Below are 14,227 nucleotides of genomic sequence, written 5' to 3'. Positions count from 1 at the left end.
AGAAAATATACAAAGTTAAGGCTGTTAGTGATTAGAATTCAACTATAGTAACATTTTTCTTTGTCATACTATTAAACATTCAGTTTACTAATAAAACTGTAAAGACTTTTTCCATGTTACATTTATACCATGAATTAGCATATAAAGTAATTACATTTTTACTGTAAATATGTAACAGCCAGTGAAATTCGGTAAACATCACAATGTCAGCATTTTCTATAAAATCTTATAATCTACCATTTCTGGATACTACTACTGTTGCCAAGTAAGACCTCAAAAAGGAATCCTAATTGTTGATAACGTCAAATTTTCATTTACTATTTTTCTTCCTCAGTAGGCAGTTTTTGATATACAGACCCCCCCAGTCTTTGAAAGTTCAATTTATACCACTACACTTTTACGAAAGAACCTACGCCAGTACCTGTTTCACTAGCTGAAACAAGTCTGAAGAGGATTTCCACTTTTACAGAATCCACTAAAAGAGCACTCAGCGCTTGTTTCGCAGCAAGCTGTTGCTGAGGTGGCAGGCATGCGGAGTGGCGCCTTCAAGCTCCTTCCCTGGGATCTACCCTCAGCACTGAGCTGGGGGGATTCTGAACAGTGCCTGTGAGCATCTGTACTTTCCTCACTTTTCCCATGACAGTTACCAAGATGTGGCCTAAGGAAATAGACTCTTTGCTTTTTTATACCACTTGGCTCAGGAAAAAGGACATTCCATTTTCGGATAGGTGGGGAAACCTATAGTTCTTCCTGAATGTTTCTGTGTAAACATACACGCATGCATGCTCATGTGCAAACAGAAACTACACTGTTTATAATAAAAATATGTCTACATTTCAAGGCTACTGATGCACATTTAAATGTAGTTATTTTCCTATCCTTCTAATACCCTTACTGTTTCTAATAATTTCGTAAATAGCCCCCAGTTAAATAATTAGGCATCAAGTCTACTTTTCAGATAATAGCTTTCACAATGAATAGTCACCTCCTCTGATCCACTATTAGATGAAGCTTGATGTTGCTGCTGCTGCTGCTGCTTCTTAAGCATTGCAGATCTCTGAACAGCCAAAATACTAGGGCTAGATTTCCAGAACTGTAATAGAGATATACACAAGTGAAGAACAAAGTTTTGAGAAAACTGGAAAAAGGATAATCTATTGAAAACCAATATCAACATTTTCACTGTCTCCAAATAATAAATAATAGTAAAACTATTTTCCTTACTCACATATATGTAAAACAGTATCACTGCAATATAATTAAAATAAATGCTCAGCTTTAGGTGCATATAAATAATTTATGGTGTGTTGAGCTTCACAGATAGACAGCCTTAATCAATATATTCTTTGGTGTTAGGACTACTGTCAAAAACAACATGATAATATATGCCACCAGTGCTGTTCAAAGTGTGGCTGCCTATCTTTTTAAGTGGTGTGAGATGAAGGCAAGGAGCTTGAGTCAGAAGCAAAATAACTCAGCACAGCTTTAGTTCAACTGACTTTTCTGTTTGTTTCTGGTAGCAAAACTTCCTACGTGAAGGAAACTATGTGTATATTCTGGCCCAAGCATCTTATCATGACTGGTACTCTAAGTAACATTCTGAATACCATTCTGATGTATAGACAAGTTTCACTAAATCTTATAATTGCTTTTTTAAAAAGAATGGCCCTTGGCATATTCTACCACGGTATTTTCAAGGAAGCAGAATTCTACTAAATACTCCTATTGGCAATACATTATATCCTCTGAAGATCTTGAAAGTAGAGATAACACTGTAAAATTAACAAAGAGACCTCAAAAGCCTTAAATTTTTATCCATGAGACACTGAGTATTTATGCAACAATTTCTGCTTCAAAAAGAGAAAGTTTCATGTGTGTTCATTTTATACTTGTCTTGTACATCAATAGTTGCAGACTGCTTCTCTTCCAAGCCAATTAGTCCACAGATGACACCAAGTTCGAGAACAATCTAAAGTGCATTTTAATACTTAAAATCAACATTTTCTAAAAGCTAGATGAACACTCTAAACCAATGCTATACATTTTCCCAAAGTAATACAGGAAATCTACCCATCATTGGATACGTTATTCATTACCTCAGCTCCATCAACTTTCGGTGGTTTTGCTTGAACTTTATTTTCTCGGGAATTGTCTGACTCAGACTCTGACTGACTGCCCGAATCGGATCCAGAGTCTGAGTCGCTGCTACCTGACTGGCTACTGCTTCCATCACTACTGCTTCCAGAACTCGAACCAGATCCAGAGCCTGAAGCTGACCCAGAATCATCATCCGACTGGCTACAATTTAAAAATAAATAGATTTCAAACAAAATTAAATCAAAATTTAGCTTTCCTTAACTCAGCAAAAAGCTCCACATCATTAAGCCTTATTTGTTTAGTATGTCAACCTTCTATAGCCAAACAAATAGAAAAAGGAATTAATGTTAATCTATAGCAATAACTGACTTGATAAATTTAGTAGCTTGGGCTAAAACATAAGCAATTAGATCGCAATCTTCCTGCAAGGGTAATGAACAAAACCTACCAAGTACAGAATCCTGGGCTAGAAACTTAGAATAACAAAATGTTTAAGGCACAGTCCCTGTTCTTAAAAGGCTATTTGATACAGTAAACATAAAGAAGAAATTGTGTGAAGAAAAAATGTTATAAAAATTCTCATTTAGTAAAAGGCAGAAAACGAATTGAGTTTCAACTTGTTTTCAAGTCCACCTCTATGTTCTATTATCTCAGAGGAATGTAACTTATTACAACTAAGCTATGATAAAGTACAATTTACTAAAAAATAAGATTACTAATTTCTTCTCTGAGAAAATTATTCAATCTTTTATGGTTCCACAGTAATAAGTCTGAAATAGTAAATTCTCACAATCTTTTCCAGCCTCTGTACACACACGCACACACACTTGCCAGCAATATTTCCAATCCAAAGTAGTCTAGAAATGGTCTGTACCTAACTGATTGTGTAAGTCAATATTATCCGAAAGGCCATTCGTTAACTGGTGCTTACATTTGAACTGCTGAAAACCAGGGCATTAAATTTGTTAAATATGTGGCAGACTCGGCTTTTGATGTAATTTTATCTGACTTTATGAGAAACAACAGGCAATGTCACACACAGCGAGCAAACCTCGAGCTTTTTATTCTCTTGCTGTAGTTTTCAGAAACACCACTAGATGGAGGTATTACTCTGCAAAAAACTACAAGATCAACCAGTAACCCTTCCTAAAAGTAATTTTTGATAGCAAGGCGTTAATAGTTTCTACGTGGAAACACAGACATAAAAGTTTTCAAGAAGACATTTGATTCTAAAAGTTTTGCTTATACTGTGAACAAACATACACCTACTTTTAAAATTTGGGAATCTAGTGGAATATGTTTTTCTTCATAGAGTAAAAAAAAGTTCCATCTTAAAATAAAGGCTATATCAAAACCATTTCTGCCAGTTTCTACTCTCCAGACACACTGTTCAAGAACAGCACAGTGCCTTTTAATTAAAAAACAAAAGTGACCATTCTGCATTCTATCTGGGTCCTTGAAATTTCAGTAAGAATATAAGAGAAGATATTGTTCCTGACACACAATTTCAGTTTTCTTTTAGCCCACTAGGTAAGCAACACTCTTCATTTATTACTTTAGCAAAAACTATCATCTGTTAGGCACTGGGAAGACTGAGATGAGACAAAAAGGCCTTACCATTATAAGAGCTTCTGACCTAGTATGACAGTCACGCCAACCAAGAAACACCTCTCTGGGCTATATTTAAAACAATTCAACCAGTGGGTAGGAAGAACACAAACAAGTCAGGCACAGTAACTGGAGAACATTCAGAAGAAAGTGAAGATGAACTAATCCTTTAGAAAAAAGAATTAAGTAGAAGGGGTATCATTTTAATTGCTTATAAGCTTCTTGAAGGTACTGTTTATTTTTTTCCAGAGTATCTTACACAGGTGGACGCTCAGTAAATACCTGAAAAGTAAATGGATGGATAATTGAATCTGAGAGCTATCATGGGCCTATACTCTTAATTATATCTTGAGAAAATAGCTAGTCAAAATTCCTTCTTAATGTATCAAGATTCCTTGTTAATGTATCAATATTCCTAAGTGGAAGCAGGAATCTTCCTTTCATACTCTTTAGGTTAAAGTAGTTCTGGCTGATGATACAAGCAAACAGCCTGAGCTTAGACTACTCTAAAGGCATAGGCTTATTATCAGAATGTCTTCACCTTAGGTATTAAAAACATGAAGTATTTATTTCACTTAAATTGTTCATAGCAGGACTAAGAATATACACAGAATTAGTAAGGAATTTCTGCTTCATTGACTATGCCAAAGCAGACTGTGTGGATCACAATAAACTGTGGAACATTCTGAAAGAGATGGGAATACCAGACCACCTGACCTGCCTCTTGAGAAACCTGTATGCAGGTCAGGAAGCAAGAGTTAGAACTGAACATGGAACAACAGACTGGTTCCAAATAGGAAAAGGAGTACGTCAAGGTTGTATATTGTCACCCTGCTTATTTAACTTATATGCAGAGTACATCATGAAGAAGCACAAGCTGGAATCAAGATTGCCGGGAGAAATATCAATAACCTCAGATATGCAGATGACACCACCCTTATGGCAGAAAGTGAAGAGGAACTCAAAAGCCTCTTGATGAAAGTGAAAGAGGAGAGTGAAAAGGTTGGCTTGAAGCTCAACATTCAGAAAACGAAGATCATGGCATCTGGTCCCATCACTTCATGGGAAATAGATGGGGAAACAGTGGAAATAGTGTCAGACTTTATTTTGGGGGGCTCCAAAATCACTGCAGATGCTGATTGCAGCCATGAAATTAAAAGACGCTTATTCCTTGGAAGGAAAGTTATGACCGACCTAGATAGCATATTAAAAAGCAGAGAGACATTACTTTGCCAACCAAGGTCCATCTAGTCAAGGCTATGGTTTTTCCAGTGGTCATGTGTGGATGTGAGAGTTGGACTGTGAAGAAAGCTGATTGTCGAATAATTGATGCTTTTGAACTGTGGTGCTGGAGAAGACTCTTGAGAGTCCCTTGGACTGCAAGGAGATCCAACCAGTCCATTCTAAAGGAGATCAATCCTGGGTGTTCATTGGAAGGACTGATGCTAAAGCTGAAACTCCAATACTTTGGCCACCTCATGCGAAGAGTTGACTCACTGGAAAAGACTCTGTTGCTAGGAAGGATTGGGGGTGGGAGGAGACGGGGACGACAGAGAATGAGATGGCTGGATGGCATCACCGACTCGATGGACATGAGTTTGAGTGAACTCTGGGAGTTGGTGATGGACAGGGAGGCCTGGCGTGCTGTGATTCATGGGGTCGCAAAGAGTTGGACACGACTGAGCAACTGAACTGAACTGAACCTTATATACTGCCATACAATGAGATATAGTTATGTAAAAAATAAGCAAGATACAAAACTGTGTTTATAGTATGCTTCCTTTGTGTATGAAGGGAGACATGTTTACAAATATTTGCTTATGCTTTTTTCAAAAGCAATAATGGTGTATAAAACAATTCAGTTAAAAATGGTTACCTACAAAGAGAGGGGAAAGAAGAAAGCAGAAGGAACAAGGATTGAAATGAGTTGTCAATTTCTGAACCATGTAAATGTTTTACACAATTTATTTTAAAAGGAAATTCTAATACTTGAGAGATAAATATATATAGGTTTGGGGAGGGGGGAACAGTAAGACATAAAATTCTGAGGAAAACAGATAAAAAGCCTCTCGGTAATGAAGTAGTTCTATTTCAACTCACTGTTGCATATGCTTTTTCCAAAATAAAAATCAAACCTGGCCTAACTGGGTAAGTCTTCAGTGGTTCTGTAACAAAAGTCAAACATCTATGAGGTGCAGAAATCTGTCTCTGCGAACCTATCTCCAGCCAGTTTCCCATCTAAACCCTTAGTTTTAGTGATGGCATACTACTTGTAATTCTCAGAAAGTGAGTTTCTCTTTCCACTTTCTGCTTTTGCACAATTACTTTCCTTTTTTATTCTTTCCCTATATAATTTCTACTTGAGCCTCTCTTCATGGATACTTCTCTGACAAATCTCTCCTGACTCCAAAATTAAATCAACCCAACATTAAAGCTTCCCTAGAAGGCTTCCCTAGTAGCTCAGATGGTAAAGTGTCGGTCTGCAATGCAGGAGACCGGGGTTCAATCCGTGGGTCAGGAAGATGCCTTGGAGAAGAAAATGGCAACCCCCTCCAGTATTCTTGGCCTGGAATCCCATGGACAGAGGAGACAGGTGGGCTACAGTCCATGGGGTCGCAAAAGTTGGACATGACCGAGCAACTAGCGCACACACACACACACAACATTAAAGCAGGAATACTTACCTCAGTATTCCCACAATATCCTGTACCTATTACTATCTTAGCTATAAGCAGATAATGTAATAGTCACTGTAGTTTCTGTTTTATTTTTTGGTATTCTAGCGTTATGTTCCTAGAGTGCTGGAATTTTCACTTGTTCTTTGTATGCTGAGCACTAAATTAAGGGCTCAATATATGTTTGGTGAATGGATGGATATATACATAAGCAAACAAATCAAAGATGCTTATGGATATCTTATATAAAATTCACAAATACAGCTGGACTATAAAAACATTTCTCAGCTCCAATTAACATTTCATTTATTTAGGTAGTAACTAGTACCACTGATTTTTTAATACTATGTAAGTATCTGTATACCACTACTTATGAGTTATCCTTATAAATTACACTAAATCTCAATAGCCCAATAGTATAAGGCAGAAGATTATTAAAAATACTGAATTCTTTCCCTTACCGTTCTCAATTTACGAAAGAAAATCCATCATACGGGTACTTATATAAAAAAGTTTTCTTAGGGTAAATTAAGTAAAAAAAACACATTTAAAAGATAAAACAGCAATTCAAATTAAAGTTTCTTTTCAAGATTTCAAATATAAATTAAGAGTAATTGAATAACCATTTATCTATCAACCAGTTTCACAATTATCAACTCATACCAATTTTGTTTCAAATAATCTAGCTTTCCACAAACACACAATCTCAAACATATTGAAATTTCATCCATAAATACTTTAGTACTTAAATGTAAAAACAAACAACAAAAACGCCACTATTTTTAAACATCCACAAAACTAGTACCATATTTTTTAAAAAATCACTTCTCTTAATGTTAAATATGAAATTATTATTAAATAATACTAAATATCCAGTTTATCTCTTTAGTTGATTCTATTTCTTCACTGACTGAATGGAAGTACAAACATGGTTCACATTCTGCAGCTGAATCACATATTTAAGTCTCTTTCATTAACCTGACAGTTCCCTCTCCCTCTTTTTTTCCCCTGCAATTTATTTTGTGGAACAAATTAGGCAGTTTTTCCGGCAGACACTTCCTGCTTTCCAGATTTTACTATCTGCACTTCTGTGGTTTTATTTGACATATTTTTCTGTCCCTTGTGTTTCTTATAAATTGTCAGACCTAGAGGCTCAGACTTAATTCAGTTTTCCTTGACAAGAATATATTTGGAAAGTTGCTGTGGACCTCCAGTAGAAAAAAACAATGTTTGGTTGTCTCTTTTTGTGTGAGGTTGTTTGATGTGTGTGCTCATGTTATTTTCAGCCTTATCCTCCATTACATAGTTCCTCATGAGCCTTACACAAATTCACCCACTATTTATTTAAAGGCAGTAAAATGGTGATATTGTCATTCTTTACTTATCCATTATATCATTTCTCCACTAATAGGTGGAATACTTCTATAATGAGAAATTTCTCCTCATTATATTTGTTAACTTTAAGGTACAGTTCATACAGGAAAGGCATTTTCATTTTCCTTCTTTTTCAGCTTTCAAAATGAGCTAAATTGCTAGCATCCTTTCAAGATAAGACCAGTAATGTTCTAAATCTCACTATGAACTCATGGATTGAAATTATTTTATGAGTTTTAACAATCCATTATCATCATTAATACCCAAACTGTCCCCTCTTTAGCCAACAGGAAACCCTTTATTACTTCCTGAATTCTTTTCACAAGACCTCAAGTTGTCTTTGACAGCTTCCTCACTTTCTGGTCTGACAAGATGAACCGGGCTCATCTTGCGTATTTCTTGCCTCAAACTGTAACTCAGGCATTTCATCAAAAAGCCTTGCTTCTGTTTATGTTGGAAATTAAATTGCAACATGAGTGGATTGGTTATTGCTTTTAAGATTTTTTTTAATAAGATGAGTTAGGATATGTGTATTTTTAGAGACAATGTATGGCAAGGATTAATACCAATATTTTCTATTTAAATTTTAGGTTTTTTATTTCTTTGATTTTTCTATTTATACCATCACTTGGGTTGAGTTTCTTCGTTCCAAATGACACTAGTAAAATCATTTATTTGCTTTATCTTAGAATACACGTAACAGTTTCAAAATAGTAATACCATTATTATGATTACTAAAAGTTAACATTTCTTCACAGTTCTTCTGGGCCTTCAGGAATACTCACCCTTACTATTCAAACTATTGCTTTGAAGCCAACTAAAATTGTTTATTTCTGTATGGTCACTAATTTTGTTTAATTAGGGTCATTTGCTTTTACTTCATTTTTAGGAACTGCTTTTATTCACTTTGACTTAATGTTGTTTTATTTATTTACTTAGATTCAACTTGAAAGGTACAAAAGTTATAATCCAAAATCTAGCTTTTATCTTTTGTCTTCTCTACATCATGACCTTCCTTCCACTACAGTAATTATTTTTTAAGTTTCATTTATTTTTCCTTTCTCAATATAAGCAAATTATAAATAAGAGTATTTTTATATGCCCCTTTCACGAATGATTATTAACATATTTATCATCTTAAACAGTTGACGCCACACTGTATATGCGTTGTATCCTGGAGATCACTGCGCAACCGTGTACAGCAGATATACTCCCCCTTCCTTTATGCAACTGCATATTCTCCATTTTGTAGATAACATAGTTTCAGCATAGTTTCAACCTGTCCCTCAGAGAGGAACCAATCTTTGATACCACAATGATACAAAAAAAAAACCCTATGTATCATTTTGCATTTATGACAGTGTATCTTATTCGCCACTTTTCAATCAATGTAAACATAACACATTTGAAGTTTTAAATTTATAATCAGCCAGCACCCAGATCTTGATTCCAAAATACAAATCCATACTTTAGTAAACTAGGTTTCCTTTAGGAAATGGCAGATTCTAAGGCTGGGATAGGGAAGGTACCAGATGAATCTAAATAAGCTTGCTGTGCCAAAAAGCAACACTAAATACAAACAGAACAAAAAAACAGGATATAGGAGCCAACCTGAAGGGCTTCCACTGGCTAAATCTGATTTGGGCATTAAAACAAACAGTAAAAGATTTTATTTACCTAGTAAATAAAACAGGAATCCTCAAGTCTGCGCTGACGACAGGTAGACGGGGAGAAAGACAGATGGCAGGGGAGGGCTGACAGAATTCTGAATGCGGACAGGGTGCAGTGCTGGAAAGGTACTGCTTTGCAATTCTCATAGAAAACACTGATTTGGGCAAAACCCACCAAAGATGCTAAATATGGCGGGAGGAGGCTCTGATGAGATGTTTACACAGTCTCAAAGTATCTTCTTACAAATTGCTTATTAGCTACATTAATGGATAAATTAGAAACTACAGTGGGGAAAAAAAAGATACTACCCTATCCTGGGTGTTCATTGGAAGGACTGATGCTAAAGCTGAAACTCCAATACTTTGGCCACCTCATGCAAAGAGCTGACTCACTGGAAAAGACTCTGATGCTGGGAGGGATTGGGGGTGGGAAGAGAAGGGGACAACAGAGAATGAGATGGCTGGATGGCATCACCGACTCTGTGGACATGAGTTTGAGTGAACTCCGGGAGTTGGTGATGGACAGGGAGGCCTGGCGTGCTGTGATTCATGGGGTCGCAGAGAGTCGGACACGACTGAGCGACTGAACTGAACTGAACCCTGTCCTGGTGATCAAAACTAGTAGTATCAATAGGGACAGACATCTATCATGAGCCTTCAGATTTGATACCTTATGAAAGATGTACACAGTCCTCCAGCCAGGGGATGAAAAGTGCAGGGGAAGCCCAAGGTAGGGGATCCGAGTGTAGGGAATGCATAACTTGGATCAAATCATAAGTAAACAAGTAAAATCTAAATTACGAAATATATTCTATAAAATAACTAGCCTATATGTAGCCTTCAAAATGCTTATGTCAAGAAAGACAAAGAAGAACTGTTCCAGATTAAAGAAGATTAAAGAGACATAACAACCAAATCCAATTTTAGACAGAACCTGGTACTCAAAGATGATTGAGATGACTGACAAAATTGGAATACAGATTAAACACTGAAGTATATTAACATAAATTTTCCTGGATTTAATTACTATACGGGGTTTATATAAGGGAATTCCTTGGCTCTTTTATATATATATACACATATATCGAGAATGAGATGGCTGGATGGCATCACCGACTCTGTGGACATGAGTTTGAGTGAACTCCGGGAGTTGGTGATGGACAGGGAGGCCTGGTGTGCTGTGATTCATGGGGTCGTGGAGAGTCGGACACGACTGAGCGACTGAACTGAACTGAACACACACACACACACACATACATATATACACTGAAGTATTAATGCATAGATGGATATAATTCTTGCAACCCACTCTCAAACTGATCAGGAAAACTATGTGTTACAAATATATGAACATGCATGTATGAAGGGTGAGCATAAAAGGGAACTGTGGAAAAGCTAACAATCAGTGCCTGCAGACAGACTACACACAGAAGTTCTCGGTACTATTCTTGCATCGTTTCCATAATTTGAAATTAATTCAAAATTAAAATGTTAATAGACAAAAAAATAATTTCTCCAACACAAGTTTTGGTCACTAATATTCAATATTGTGAAATCTCATATTCAAATAATAAAAGCTACAAAGGTGAGGAAGTTTTAAAGCTGCAGAAGTCAAATGCATATGAAACAGGCAAGTAAGTAAACATTCAGTGGCATGAAAACTAAAAGTATCAAAAATTCAGTCAATAAAACAGCTAAGCTGTACAGTTAGAAATATAAAAACTACCTAAAGCTTTTCCTTAAGCGATATGAAAAGGCAAAAATACCAAGGAGGGGGGATTAAAGACCAACTGCCTACAACAGCTGCCTCAGAAACTGCTAATAGCCTAACTCAGCATGTCTTCTTTTCTTTAGTAACAGAAATCTCAAGGTTAAGGTCCACCCAGGACAAAAAGTGTATGGCACAAGCTCCTTGCAGCAAAGTATGGCTGTTAGCTAAAAGTTTCAACAAATGAGACGTAAGCAGAAACGCTGGGTTGTGCTTCCCAGAAGGCTGCTCAAGCAGGCTGACTCAGCTATCTAGGAGATGCTTGCTCCCTTTCCTTGGCCCTTGCTCGCCTCCAGCATTTCCAGCTGCCTGTCAGGAGGGAAAGTGCTTAAAATTCACATCTGCACAGATTATTTCAGTATAAAAGCCAACATTCTTTTCCAATATTCCCAAGGTTATGGTAAGTCAGTGTTTTTAATGACTTGAGTGACCACAAAAAAATTAGTACTCTGTTCAGTAAGACACTAAATTCATTTTTAAATTGTTTTTTTTTTTTCAAGTTAAATTTTTAGGAGCTTTAGCACACTATCATTAATGTTGTACTTCCTCATGAGTTCCACATTATTCAAATGTTATGACTCTGTATCTATGGATTAGCTTTGAGAAATGCTTTTCAAACTAACAAACATCAAAATGAACCTCCCTCTCTCACTTTGCAATTACGTGTGCCTTGGTCCCATCTCATAGGCTTGAGGGGTTTCAATGGCTCACCTTTGTTCTTGGGATAAAATGATTAAAATCTGATCTCTGCCTACCTTTCCAATTTATCTCAAACATCTCTATTCTGCACTCTAGGCTCATTAACTTCCATCAGTTTTAGAATCTGCCATGCCTTCTCACTTCATGAGTGAGTGAGTGAGTGAAGTCGCTCAGTCGTGTCTGACTCTCTGCGACCCCACGGACTGTAGCCCACTAGGCTCCTCTATCCATGGAATTTTCTACGCAGTAGTACTGGAGTGCGTTGCCATTTCCTTCTCCAGGGGATCTTCCCGACCCAGAGATGAAACCTGGGTCTCCTGCATTGCAGACAGATACTTAACTGTCTGAGCCACCAGGGAGTCCCTGGTATAAAGCAGTTCTCCCTACTTGGGAAACTTGTTAATCCCCATCCCACCTTCCTCCCGAGTTCGAGACCTCTCCCCCAGGACTGCATTAGACACCCAGCATGGTACCTGGCACTGAGTGCACGCTGAACATAAGGAGTATGAGCACAGCGGTGTTACACTCAACAGCTGCATCCCTACCTTCTGGCTCTCTACCTGACACATACTCTGAAAATATACTTGTGAATTAACAAATGGTTAATACCACCTCATCAATTCTTCTTCAAAAACAGCTTAGTCTAAGTCTTCCAGAGAAACTTTCGTGTTCTTACTTCTGATTTCTCTGTCTCTACTTTTCTCTTTTGGGTTTTTTCTTCCTCCAAGTCATCTAATTTAAAAGTGGCTGGGGGAAAATAATTTTAAGAAGAAACTTTTAAGAATCTGATGATCTGAAAACACCAGGTCCACTTCCCACATGGTCACAATTGTCTATATCTAAGTAGCACTGGTTCCTTTTGATGGAGGATTTGACCTCCAATTTGGCCAGTTGCCTCCCCTAAACAAATGTCTTATACCTGGACAGCTTCATACATTTATGTTATCTGTTCGGCCCTTTGGCTGTTTCTCATTTATGCTCCAATTAAGACAAAATTTTTAATACCTTTTTATAGCTTTCAAAATATTTTGGTACTGAAATCCATTTTATCCTCACAACAAGAACAAAATGTCCTTGAAGGCACACAGTTTTTATAGACCATTTTTAGAGGAGACAACCCTTCTAAGGACCCAGCAATAAGAAGACTTAATTCTGTAGTCAAATACTAAGTTCTGATTCCAACTCCAGCATCCTGTCTGGAGAGCTTGTATCCTTCCAAACATCCTGTGATGCCGCGTTTGCTCAGAATTTACTGCTCTGAGTCCCCTTCTGTTCCTGGCCCATCAAAGTTTTCTCTAAAGTTCAGCAGCACATATACTTCTTCCCCCTTTGCCCTGTATTATTTAACATTTTCATGTGTCTGTGGGTAGGAAGTTCTTTGGAGTGCAAGTCCATGTGCTCTCAGCCCCACCTGTGACAGAATAGCAATACCTCCTTTTCTCTATACTCAACTTTATACTCTGATCAGTCCTGTGAACTAAAAAAAACACTAACTGGGTACTTAAGAATGATGTATTCTCAAGTGAATAAACAAAGATTCTTCTGTGCCACAAGAAAAATAAGCTTTTTTATCACAGATATTGGAAACTAGTCTGTAATGAAACATAAAGGAAGAATGAATAAAATAATGACCTTCTAAGAAAGGGATAGCAGTGGACAGCTGCTTTCCTATCACCAGATCACCAAAAGAAGAAACAGCCCTGCTAAATCCTGGAACAGACAGAAAAATCAAAAGTAAAGCTGGAACTGCTCTGGTGGTCCAGTGGGTAAGACTCAATGCCGTCAATGCAGGGGGCACAGGATCAACCCCGTGTCAGGGAACAAAGATCCCCCCCACCAGGTGCTGCAGAATCACTAAGCCCACACCCTGCCCTCACCGGGCCTGCGTGCTCCAAAGCCCACACGCCACAATTAGAGTCCCCTTACCACAATGAAAGATCCCACATGCCACAAGAAGACTCGAAGCAGCCAAACAAACAAACGTTCATAACAAACAAAAACAGTAGCACTAATGAAGAAGAAAAAAGACTATATTTAAAGATCCTGTGTAAGTCAGACTACCTGTTTCAAAGTCGTAGGATCAATGATTTCATTTTAAGAACGCATCCATTTATTTATGTCTTTCTCTCCTAATAAACATTTGCTTTCTAATACATATCCCATTTCCATCCTTTTTTTTAATTTAGAAACTGGTAGAATTTAGATAAATTAGACTCTGGGGAGGAGGGGAAGAAAAGTTACAGGATACACCAACAGAAGGTAATGGATTTTAGACATTATTATAATAGAGGATTGTGTGCCTGACATTTACAGTAATAATTTATGTATTAAATTAC

The 14,227-nt window shown here is 37.1% G+C and overlaps 1 protein-coding gene across 3 annotated transcripts in view; it reads right to left on the bottom strand.

Annotated features, from left to right (window-relative positions):
- The window catches only part of CHD1 (chromodomain helicase DNA binding protein 1), a 76,483-nt gene that overhangs the window by 46,155 nt on the left and 16,101 nt on the right, over positions 1-14,227 (bottom strand). For all 3 annotated transcript variants that reach the window (XM_055429569.2, XM_055429571.2, XM_055429570.2), the window contains exons 3-4: positions 2,097-2,298; positions 986-1,093 (exon numbers count right to left, since the gene is read on the bottom strand). In XM_055429569.2, the coding sequence (XP_055285544.2) occupies positions 986-1,093; positions 2,097-2,298 (310 nt within the window). The remainder of the gene's footprint in view (positions 1-985; positions 1,094-2,096; positions 2,299-14,227) is intronic.

The sequence above is a fragment of the Moschus berezovskii genome, chromosome 8 (assembly GCF_049115385.1).
Source record: "Moschus berezovskii isolate FMDL1 chromosome 8, NW_MosBer_1.0, whole genome shotgun sequence".
In the NCBI taxonomy this organism is placed as follows: Eukaryota; Metazoa; Chordata; class Mammalia; order Artiodactyla; family Moschidae; genus Moschus; species Moschus berezovskii.
This window is presented reverse-complemented; position numbering and strand designations above follow the sequence as displayed.